The sequence below is a fragment of the Trachurus trachurus genome (assembly GCF_905171665.1).
Source record: "Trachurus trachurus genome assembly, chromosome: 20".
Classification (NCBI taxonomy): Eukaryota; Metazoa; Chordata; class Actinopteri; order Carangiformes; family Carangidae; genus Trachurus; species Trachurus trachurus.
Window position 1 is genome coordinate 13,671,872 of NC_139911.1, and position 12,207 is coordinate 13,684,078.

General features: G+C 42.2%; 1 protein-coding gene across 2 annotated transcripts; it reads left to right on the forward strand.

Annotated features, from left to right (window-relative positions):
• Positions 1–560: 560 nt before the first annotated feature.
• On the forward strand, positions 561–4,416 carry zic4 (zic family member 4; the record flags this gene model as incomplete). Of its 2 annotated transcripts, XM_083995194.1 has the most annotated exons (3): positions 561–987; positions 1,096–1,728; positions 3,977–4,416. In XM_083995194.1, the coding sequence occupies 3 exons, from the start codon at positions 561–563 to the stop codon at positions 4,414–4,416; spliced, it is 1,500 nt and encodes a 499-aa protein (XP_083851320.1). The 2 variants fall into 2 exon arrangements, with proteins under 2 accessions (XP_083851320.1, XP_083851319.1); XM_083995193.1 differs by having other exon boundaries at positions 561–1,728.
• Positions 4,417–12,207: the final 7,791 nt, after the last annotated feature.

Consider the following 12,207-nt stretch of genomic DNA (forward strand, 5'->3'; position numbering starts at 1 on the left):
TGCATTATTTATGATCCTTACAACTTTTATAGTGACAATATACGTACTCTATCGAGGCAGTCTGTTTTGTAATCGCATAATCAAAGTGGGAAATTGCTGTTTCATAGCCGCGCAGCCTTTGTTCGCTGCCACAAAAGAAAGGCGACTGTATATCTGGATCAACTTTTTAGGACTTTTATCGTACAATAACCTTTGCATAACAACTATTTTTCTCAAGCGTTGCCTGAGGCACTGCGCATGCGCGCTGACTGCTTGCTGTCACTAAGACATTTTTCTTCACGTTGGAAACTGTCACTGGTGACGTCAATCACTGAGCTCTGACCAATTAGAGCGCAGGGTGATTGTTTAGCTCCACGGGCTGCTCGCCTACCATGAATCTCTATTCAGTATCAAAGCGTCCTGCTGCTGCCTCTCAACCGAATGGGATTCCATGTAGTCTGCAGATAGACTTTACTTTATAAAGTTTTTTTTTTTATATTATTTTTCATTGCGATTAAAATATATTTGTCATCATCATTATTATTTTGCCTGCTGTCAAGTTATTCTAAAATTAGGAAATAATGAGCGTGGATGCATTGGGAAGCCCCGTGATGGACCCTACGTTTTCCAAACGGAACACGGCGCTGAGATTAGTTGACTTGGCAGGGGCTCACCACCATCACCATCATCACCACCATACCCCTCAGAGCGTGACAGGCTTCCCGGGGTTCAGCAGCCATCCACACTCAATGGCTCACTCGCACCCTGGGGAGATTACTGCGGAACCCCGCCTGGGGCCGAGTCCATTCGGGCCAGAACACATGGGGCACTCCGCGGCCCTCAAAATCAGCCCAGCCCATCATTATCCCCACCACCATCACCACCACCACAATCATCACATGGCAGGCCACAGTGAAGTGGTCTCCAGTCAAACGGGAGCTTTTGGCCCGGTTCAGGCGACATCGGTCCCCTATTCTATGTCTCACACGGCCCAGGCTTTATCCGCAGGTAGGGATTTCCTCATCCGGAGAGATCTGACAGCTCAAGCCATGCCGGTACTGACTGACCAGACTGCTGGTTCAGCCTCTCACCACGGAATGTTTGTCTCAACAACAGGTAGCTATCCCGGACACTATGGTCATCACCCCGACGCTGGGAACCATACCCTCTTCTCCGGACTCCATCACGACCAGCCTTCAAGCGGATCACCGGGTGGCCAAGCGTTGAATGGACAAATAAGGTTAGGACTACCTGGAGAAATGTATGTTAGGTCTGATCACTTGAGTCAAGTGGCAAGCTCCAGGGCTGATCCGTTCTCCGCCTCGCCTTTGCATGGCTACGGTGGGCTGAATCTGAACATGAATCTCAGCGCTCACCACCATCACCACCACCACCACGGAGCCGGTGCTTTTTTCCGCTACATGAGGCAGCCGATAAAGCAAGAGCTGATTTGCAAGTGGCTGGAGCCGGAGCACTCGCCGAAGAAACTTTGCTCCAAAACTTACAGCACCATGCACGAACTCGTAACGCATGTGACGGTGGAGCACGTTGGAGGACCGGAGCAAGCGAACCATATATGTTTTTGGGAAGAGTGTCCGAGGGAAGGCAAACCTTTTAAAGCCAAGTACAAACTTGTAAATCACATTCGAGTGCACACCGGAGAGAAACCGTTTCCATGCCCGTTCCCTGGCTGTGGGAAAGTGTTTGCAAGATCCGAGAATCTTAAGATTCACAAAAGGACGCACACAGGTCAGTGGCTGTATATTCATCGGAGAAAATGTTGTAGAAATGTTTTTATTTTAATTTTAAATGCACCATGCTGTATAAAGTGAATTTATAAAATCGCATGTTAAAATTCAGTTATAAGTTTTGCATACGTGTCCAAACCGACGTAAGCGAGGTTTTCCATAATTTCCATCTTAATTGTATTAATTTAAATTATATTTCCTATGCGTCTACGCTTTTCATATATCCTCTGATGAGCCAGGGTAATTAATCAATCTGTGCTGCTCAGACATCAGGGCGCAACAGCTACTGCATGATGGCCACCTGTTTGTTGGGAGTTACATCAGTGCACACAAGTTTTTCACAAAGGTTGAGCTTTGGGGGATTATGGTATACAGCTCACTCAGGCGTTTGACGGTTCGACCTCTTGTTTACACCACAACACAAAGACTGAGGCCCACGTCAGGTCCTGTCCAAGTAGCTTAGTGCATGCCAGACATGACTGGCAGCTACGTTGGAGAGGTGCATCTTCACATACAGTAATTGATATGATGATGTGGTGATTATGATATTTCCCCTTTTTTCCCCCGCTGCTTGCATTCGGTGCATGTTCCTCTATTTTAAGATGTAATAATATTATTATTAATAATAATAATAGCAGGATCCATTGCAATATTATATTTAAAGCTACAGAGTATAAAGTAGTGTTATTTTACTTATGCAGAGTATTTGTATTAGTTTTATTTTCTAAAGGCATGTGCATGGTGAAATGAAATGCATGTATTGGGAACTATCAGCCTTTAGCCAATGCAACAAGTCGACAAGTGCAGACGGCTAAAATAATTCACCAACAGGTTGGCTGTGCTGAGTCTGACTGCACCTCTGCTGTTTGACGTGTGCACAATGCAGCTGGAATCAGCAGCTGACTTCACTTTTTCTTAAAAAAAACAAAACAAAAAAAACAAACATATATGGCACAATATGGCTGCTTGCCTCTGTGACCTAGTGACGTGCTGAGGAGCAAGAGAGAGAGAGTGTGTGTGTATGTATATGTGTGTGTTTGTGTGTGTGTGTGGGTGTGTGTGTGTTTGAGAGAGAGAGGGAGAGTGAGTGTGTGTAGTGTGTGTGTGGGGGGAAAAGGCCTCGAAATGTCGAGTCAGACTTGTAAATTAATACAATGACTACATTCCCTCTTTCGGTGGCTGCACGGCACTCCCCCCTCTGCTCCATTTCTGCACCCTATGTATTATTCATATAATTTGCTCACATTACCTAAGTACAAATCTGTTAAATTATTTCTGTGTGTTGACTCCCAAGGGGCCTGGTCTTTGGTATCATGTTTAAAACCTATCCGAAAGTGTGGTTATGACTGGGGCTGCCCCTGGGGTCTGTTCCTCGACGGTTTCTTGTACTACACTAATATCCTTGATTGGCTCTCTCAACCCAACAGCTGAAGGTCAAATTGATATTCAACCCGCAAGTGTAATTAGACAGAGGCAATTACATATTCTCAAAAGCTTTAATCGGAGGAGAAAAATCAGCAGTGGATGATTTCCGTGTAATTTATTCAGATTGTCTTTTTTTTTTCTTTTGCCTTGTCATAATCAGGTAGAAATACTCGTTATTAAGACACAAAATTAGAGCCATAGTCCATAAACGTTTGCTGGGTTCAAACAGCAGACAGGCTGCGTTAGCACACAGTAGGTGAAGCCTGGGCTGGGGCAATACTTTCATTTATCATTTATTTTCTGTTGGTTTTAGGCCTGCTATGTCTGTTGCTCGCAGCCTGTCTGTTTTGACGTATGTCTTGATGCATGCAGGCGCCAGGTAGACACCCAGGACAGTGGGGGTCCAGCCCTCCGGTCTGCACCACACTCATGTCAGACTATATATTCAAAAGTGCAACCACAGTCATAGGGTATAAAAGTGTGTAAATACACAACATATACATATTCTCAAATTGGTATACATAAAATTAACCAAAAAAAGTAGCCCTTTTTTATTTTATTTCTATCTATTTTGTTATTTATTACTTTTTGGTGTCAGGTACTTGTTGCTCAGTTTATTCCAAACACGTGTCTGGTCATAAAGTCATGTCAGACTCACTCTTAGTGGATTCAAACATTACACGTTTGTCTCTATCAAGCTGCTGTATATAACATGCTCCCATAAAATGACTCGAGTACATGAGGTGATGCTGTGTGATCGACGTGTTTAACATGTTTCCCTTTTATTGATCCATGTTTCATCGTGTCACCATCGCTGTTAACAGGTGAGAAGCCCTTCAAGTGTGAGTTTGACGGCTGCGACAGACGCTTCGCCAACAGCAGTGACCGGAAAAAGCACTCCCACGTCCACACCAGCGATAAGCCCTACAACTGCAAAGTGAGAGGCTGCGATAAGTCCTACACACATCCCAGCTCCCTGAGGAAACACATGAAGGTGCACTGTAAGTCCCCCCCGCCCAGTTCAGGCTACGAGTCGTCCACCCCGTCCCTGGTCTCCCCCTCCTCGGACTTGGGCCGGGAGCCAGGGGGCTCCTCGGTGCTGTCGGAGCCGGTGGGAGCCTCCCAGCCGGCGAATTTAAGTGAATGGTACGTGTGCCACAGTTCAGGTGCCAGCGGCGCCCAAACCCCACCCAGCGGGCCCTCCACGCCCGACCCCACAGACGAGCCACCTTACAGAAACCCAGAACCGAGGGACGCGTTTTAACCCGACTTTGGGCTCAACACAGCGGCGCCAGAAGTGACAGAACACATTTTCAGAAGCTTAACTATTTAAAAAAGAAAAAAAAAATGGTTTGGCTCTGGTGCCTCCGATTTGCCTGTGAAGGCCCCACTGGTCCCCCACTTTTTTCTTTTTCTTTTTTTTTGTTGGATGAGCCACCAAACAGACACCCACAGCCAAGAGACGCGTTGTAACCACATTGGAAGGAAAATGTGCAAAGCTTAAAGACGTGCTAACTTCCAGGCACAATAAAAGAATATATTTTCAAACCTCAGCTCCTCTAAATGGTTGGCTCGGTGCCTGTTCGCCCTGACGGCCCACTGGTCCACTTGTGGTGGGAGAGAGTCGTGTAAATCCGTTAGACTATGTGGTACGTTATTGTAGGCTAGGCATGTTGGTGTAAAATTATTTTGTAAAATTCCAGTTTCGACTTCAATATGTTTTTATTTATTTTTCAATCTGATATTGAAGGATTTTTTGTATGATCGAACCAAAGTGCATGTTTCATTTTAGGGCAAGAATGTACATTTGTAAATTTTGTACAAGTTTCGATGTGTTGATGTTGATAGTTTTTGTTTTTTTTTGTTTTTTGGAAGGATTTGTCTCAAAGCAGCTTCATGCTGATAACTGCAGTTATTTGTACAAAACATTTCATGTTTACAGCATTTTTTCCTCCCCCCCATTTGTGCAGAGGGTCAACGATTGAACTGTTTCATACGCCTGCAGTATTTGCTATACAACCGTGAAATTCTCAGTGTTTTATCAAAGTGGGCATTTTTGTGATTTTGTATGATTGTCGTCAATTTTTTTTCTTTTTTCTTTTTTTTTCTTTTTCATTTTTGAATATATGAACTGGAGCGGCACTCAAAATGCGTACCGAATTGCCTTGTAATTTGTGAGTATTTTGAATAAATCTTGTATGACAAAAGTGAAAAAAAAAAGCTGCTGAGCCAGTGGGGTTTATGGAATTTAACTATTTTTACAAGTTATTTTTATTGGGAATGTGTGCAACATTAATTTTAGGTCACTTAATATGTTGAAAATTAATATTCCTATAAAAAAAAAGGCAACAAAACTGTTGCTTCTTTTAATGTGCAGCTTGTTGGTTAAGTCCAGTTTGTTTTTTTAAATGCAGCTAAAACTGGGAAAATTCAGAGAAATAAAATGTAATGAAAGGTCGTTGCTACAAAATTTAAAGCTTTTATTTCCTAAAGTGTTTCTCCTTTTAAAAGAGGGCACTCAAATTGTACTCCACTTGTGTTAAGTCTTACTTTCTTAGCTGAGCTGTGGTTTGATGCAGACGTGGGCAGAGTTTGATGAAAGGCTACAATATTCTGATCCAGACTTCAAAGAGCATTTCGTACAAAGAGCCATTTTTTCACGACGGTGAATCCTCATGGTGAATTAAGATTTCTATAGCAATAGCCAAGTCAAACTCAAATGATATGGGGCCAAGTCCGTGGACTCAAAAGCCCGCTCTAAAGAATGTAATATTTGCTTCCCATGGGGTCGGAAACGGTAATCTATGTCCTTTATATTGCAGACTGGGGCAGTATAAAGAAGAAAAATATATTCTTTTGCTCTGGGCCTACTTTACGACAATCAAAGGAGAAGCCGCTAAAAACGCAGTTGTCCCACACCATAATAGACTTGCACTGAGAGAGGAGCGAGCTGCTCAATGGATAAATCCAAGCAGAATCATATTTTAGCCTCTATACATGAGACATATAGCTATAAAACTATAAGAGCCTGGCTGCCTGCAAAGATAAGAGCACATTCCAACAAGAGACCTGTGTATTCATTATTTCAGCTTTAAATAGGCTGGTGTGTGTTTTTTTTTTTATTTTCATAAGTGTTAAAAAAAATAATCTTGTGAATTAAAAAGAAAGAGGAAAAAAAGCTGCAGAGCTGTGTTTTCCTGAGGAAACTTTTTGGCTGCAGGTTGAGTGTTTACACCGGTGTGGACTGAGGCAGAAGTGGGTGGAAACATGAACACTAACAACACCTCTGATACGTTTCTAGAGTTTGGTTAAGTGTCTGACAGTTTGCTCTGCAGACGTGGTAAAGAATAAACACCACACCAATCAAACAGGAGAAGATGATGGTGGTGATGATGATGATGCCTCTTTTGGCACAAGCTCTTGTGCGTAAAGAGGAGAAAGAGAAAGGAAGAAAGAAAAAAACAACAAGATAGTTGGATCTCAATTGAAAGGGGGGAGTCTTTGAAGTGGAAGTTAATATCAGAGGGATTCTTCTAGGTCGTCTGAACAACGTTGATGACACGGAAAGCCTTTTGTCACCGATTTGTTGGGCTCCTCTCTATTGGGCCGTCTAAAGCTTTTAGTTCCAGTCGTCAAAACGGACAAGACCTAACTGAGTCGCGTAAAAACATTTTCCATTCAGCGCAGTGAAAGTGAAGCTAGGGGCAACATTTGAAAAAAAAAAAAGAGGCTTGTTTCGTTAAAGAAAGTTAAAACCAGAAGGGCTGTGCGTCAATGGGGTATGGCACAGTGCGTTTTTTCTTTTAGAAAAGCCAAAGTATTTCTGAATTTGATCTTTACTGCAGACAGAGATCAAAGAAAAAATAATGGCCTTGAATTCATATGGAGGCCACAAAGAAAACTAAAAATTATGCACCAGCGCTGCAGAACCGTGTGCATGTCTGCTCTGCACTACTTCGCTGACCTCTACGCCTAATAATTTATGACTTTGACCAAATCTAAACATCATATCTTCAGCCAGAAATCGAGCTGGTGCGAGCGGGACTGAGAGGGAGAGGACGTGAGGAGGGGGGTGGGTGGGTGGGTTTGGTTGGATCCAATGACTTTGCATAAAGTTGAACCACAGCAGAGATAAAACATGACGACTGTTTGCTTTATTGTAGAAAGTGAAAATTCCCGGCGTGCAGACACTGGATACCACAGGCAGTTAGAACTGGAAGAGAAGCAGCTTTTAACAACTGATCCCGTTGGGTTCACTCATCGGGGCTTCCCACCTTCAGCTGAGTGACAACCTCTGATCTGATATCAGCTATGGGGTCAAGAATCAAGAGCAGGTGTGTGTCTGTGTGTGTTTATGGCGGAGGAGCGTGCAAATATGTGTGTGTGAGAGAGAGAAAGTGAGAGAGGAGGAGGAGGAGGAGGAGGAGGAGGAGGGGAGAACCTCCACTTGAGCAGCAACACTGCACGGATGCCAGTCCACTCCAAGAAACAAAACAGGAAACTGATGGCGGCATTGCAGTTGCACAGGAAATACATAACCACATTAATTACAGAATAGATGGTTTTTCTTTAAAAAAAAAATGAAAAAGAAAAAAAGAAGAAAAGAAGGGGAGGTTTTGAACTGCCAAAGTGCAACAAAAAAGAAAATGAATCCATTTCATTTCTTGCAGGGCCCTCTCACCACCACCGCTGCATCCTAAGGCTCATTTGAGTGTGAAATATCATTTCTTTGTAAAAAATAATGGAGGCGGTAATCCTACTTCCGGAAACTGTCCGGCATTATTGAACAAAGCCCTTTTAATAGGGGGATTAGCAGTCTAGGAGTAAAAGCCTGGCTCACCCCTCCCTCCACACCACCCTCATCACTCCCCCTTCCTCCTCCTCCTCCTCCTCCTCCTCCTTCTCCAACACCACTACCACGACCATCCACCCCACGCCCCGACACCACAGCAGCGTCAGCACCTCCAGCACCAACCGGGTCATAATTATCAGGAATGAAGTGGCCGAAATTGGCATGGAAGATAAAAGGGGGGAAGACGGAGAGACAGGTGCAATAGAGCCAGCAGGAAGAGACCAGGGCTGTTGCCATAGAGCTGACAGTCTGGGAAAAGATGCGTTATTTTACTATTCATCTAGGGAAATTATTATTATTATTATTTCAAAAAAGTCTTTGTAATAAACAAACATCTCCCTATTCATATAGTTCTTTTTAAAGGGGCATTCCACTTTATTTCTTGGACTTGTGAGGTCAAGAGGCAAACTGCACACCCTCAACTTAACTACAACCATAAAGCTTGTCATGAATATTGAATATTTTATTCTGATAATATCCATGGTTAGTTTCCGAGGGGAGAGGGGGTGGGCTTTACAAGATCACATGGCTCTGGTGTATTGGCAACCACGAGCTTCCGTCGTAAAGATTTATGACAACCTTTAAAGTCAAATTAACTGTATTCAACATATAAAGAGAGAGAGGGAGAAAGGGAAAGGTGGGGGAGCGGAGTGGAGGCAGGTTTAATGCTACACCCAGGCGGTGGCTTTTGTATATAGCAGGCAAGACACACATAAGTCACTGTATCCTGGAATCTGGAAAAACCAAATCAGGGCCTATAAGACCTTATAGACCACCAGTACCCCCCACCTCCTCTTCCTCCTCCTCTCCACTCTTCCACTACAGCTCTTCTCCACCTCCACCCCCCCCCCCCCCCAGGCTTTAGGATTACCGTCACCCACAGATTTCAGGAAACTAAGTTATTTTACTTTCATAGATGAGCGGGCTCCCTCCAATGCGAATCAGCCCCCCTAGCAGCCTATAGGCCCGAAACACGGATTTCTAACAACCTCCACATTATATGGCGGAATGTGCCACATACTTCACACCTGCACTCTGAATAGCAGCTCCCTTTCAGTGTATGATACGCCTGTTGGCCTTGGTCTCAATGCAGCTGCATGAGTGAATCAGCGACCCGCTTATTTGGTCTCTTTTGATGTGAGATCTCCTTCTCTCAGCTCAGCACTGTGTCGTTAGCGCGCGAGCTGTGATGACTTTTTTTCTTTTTTTTTATTGACGCTCCATACACGCGGAGGGACTTGTTGCTGCAAACATATAGATCTAAATATTGTTGGAGTCTATTCAGGAGAGGATGTGTGGGTTTCTATATGAAGAGGGAGAAAACTACTGGGAATTAAAACATGTGTTTTTATTATAAGAGCATCCGTGATATAAACAGTAATCTATAGCGCACTATGTTTTCCTGCGCATTTCTGCAGCGCTTCGTCTTTATTTTTTAATTATTTCTAAAATAATTCAGCAAACTGTAAATAGATAAATTAATAGATAAATCAATGTATTAATTTAAAGACTTGTCATATCAGGGTTCGCGCACTGTACAGTGTCCCTCCAGGTTCATGGAAGTGGGCCATGCGTCATGCGGAATGAATTATTCTAAATTTCAGGACTTGCCCTTTAGCTACGAAGTGACGTAATTTATCATAACCTGCATTGATCATCCTGTGCTGACCCTCTGTGCTCTAACAAAGGCAGCAGTCATGGTGAACAGGTGTGTGGAGGATCCGTGGACAACAACGGAGCAACAACAACAACAACAAAAAAAGACTAAAATCTTGCTCCGCACAGATGTTGAGGCTCCAGAGGCCTGAGTCCAAACTAAAGTTTGTGGAACAATCCTACAGCGAACCCAGTTTTAAAAAAAATGCAGATAGCCAGCGATGCTGCAATGAAAATAAAATAACGATTTTTCCCCCTCCTGCTCTGCACTGGAAGTGGTTCACAAACAAGGAAATGAACCGTTTTAGGACAAAAAAAAAAAAAACCCTCCTACTGATTTAGCCAAAGCCATAATGGCAAAAGTGTGTTTATACACTGGAAAAAAAGAGGCGACAGTATATCATCATATATCAAAATAACACAGAGTGTTAGGGAGATGCAAATGCTGCCAGTATTATGAATCATTGGTTTATCTGCACTATTTCACACGTCAGATGGGAAATATGTTCCAACGACACAAGCAAATGCACAGTTTGAGAAGAGACATAATGCATGTGATCAGAAGACTTTGGGTCATTTCGCCATCTCCCGCAGGAAAAGACATTATGTCTCTCATATTTACATACTCTTTAATATTTGTCAAACATTCATAAATTACAAACTAATGAAATGTTCGACGGTGCTTGGAGATCAGGCTAATGAAGACATAGACTTTTGCTTTTGACACATCTTTGTTAGATTTAATACCATTCTCTCTATCACGCTCTATTAACTATTATTATACTTATGTCAGGCCACCGCTGACACGTTACGACATCGGGATCACCTGCTGTAGGTGGGCACGCCATGGGATATAAATGGCCTCCATCCATAATGCCAGTAGCCTGTAGAAAAGTATCACATTTTACTGAGATTATAAAAAAGTGTTTTTTTGTGTGGAGTGTAATGCATACGGCAACATTACACTGCACAAAAGCCCTTACAAAAACAATTGAAATAATATCCAAGTACTTTTAAATGTAAAATTACCACATTTATTGGTGCCAGAATTTTTTAGAACAAGTTTGACATGGACAAAAAAAAATATCCCATTGGGATTTTAATCCACTTCCTTTCAGACAAAATATATTCTCAACACTGTAATTTATGATTTGTTTAAATGGATCTTTTTTTTTGCAGTGCATGCAGCTTGTGTGACCATTACAACGTCAAGAGGCTCTTGGTGGACTGAACCTGAGACGAAGAAGAGGAGGAAGGGGAGGAAGAGGAGGAGGAGAAGAGGAGGAAGAGGAGGGAGGGGGTGGATATTAATTATGGAAGAGTGTAAAGATAATTTCCGCTCAGTCCAAGCATTTATTTATTTATTCATTCATTCGATCCTATTTTTTTTCTCTCCTGTCTTTGACTCAACCTTTGCTACCGCTGCACATCCCCTCGCACACTAAAACCCTACATTGATCAAAACCATATCCAGCAACTGGAAATACTTTGAAATTCAATGAATGGGAGTTATTGTCACTGCAACAATATAGATCCTTGGAGACGTGATTATTTGACAGAGCAAATCCCCAGTGTGTCAAGGTTGTCATATTCCCCTCAATGTCCAATGCAAATACCGAGGCATAATCAGATGCAGCAGCATGACGCGTTTATTACTTTGTCAGTCATTTTGATAGGACAGTATTGAAACAAAACGAGCCCACGTCCGGTAATAGAATTAAATAAAACCCCTTTCAGCGGCAGGCGACTTGGGTTTGACGTGTAAACCATATGTAGAGGTCAGCAGGTCTTTATCAGTCCTTGAAAACTTTATTCAACAACAATAATGGGCTGCTGATGATAATAATAATAATAATAATGAGAACAACAAAAATACTTTTAAAGCAATTTTTAAAAAAAAACTCTTATTTTGAAGGGACTTCATAAACAAGAAATAAAAGCACTTGATTTTGTGTAAAGAACCACAAAGCAGAATTCTTTTTCTTCTCCTTTAAAAAAAAATCGTACTTCAGTGCAAAATGCTCTATGCGTGGCTTATCCTTCTTGTCCATGAGTTAATTCATCAAAAGAAAAAAAGTTTCAATAAGATTTTTTTTGTCTAGCTTTCAATAATAAGTCGACCACTGAGACATTCTTTGAGCTTAGGCTATCTTCATAATACTGATTTGTGTAGCCTAGGAAACTGCTCAGACCAGTGCAGGAGGAAGTCCACAGGATTTTTTTTGTCCATTTATTTCTGCAAATTCACCATTAAGACTGGGTTTTTTTTTTTTGAAAATAAAATGACAAAAAGTACAATTTTGTTCTTTATTTTTTCTTTATCTAATTTAATTTAAGAGAAGAAATAAGCAGAAGCAGAGAAGGTAAGTGTCATTTTCTCCTCATTGCACAGTCTATAGATATAAGAAGGCACGTGAATGATATGTGAAGAGTGTGTTAAGAGCTGTCAGGAAATCAACCTCTGAGTCCTTACCCGGCGTTAAGGCTGTCTAATTTCTAGGCATAATTAACTTTATGCTCAGAATCAATTGTTTCCTGTACACAGCC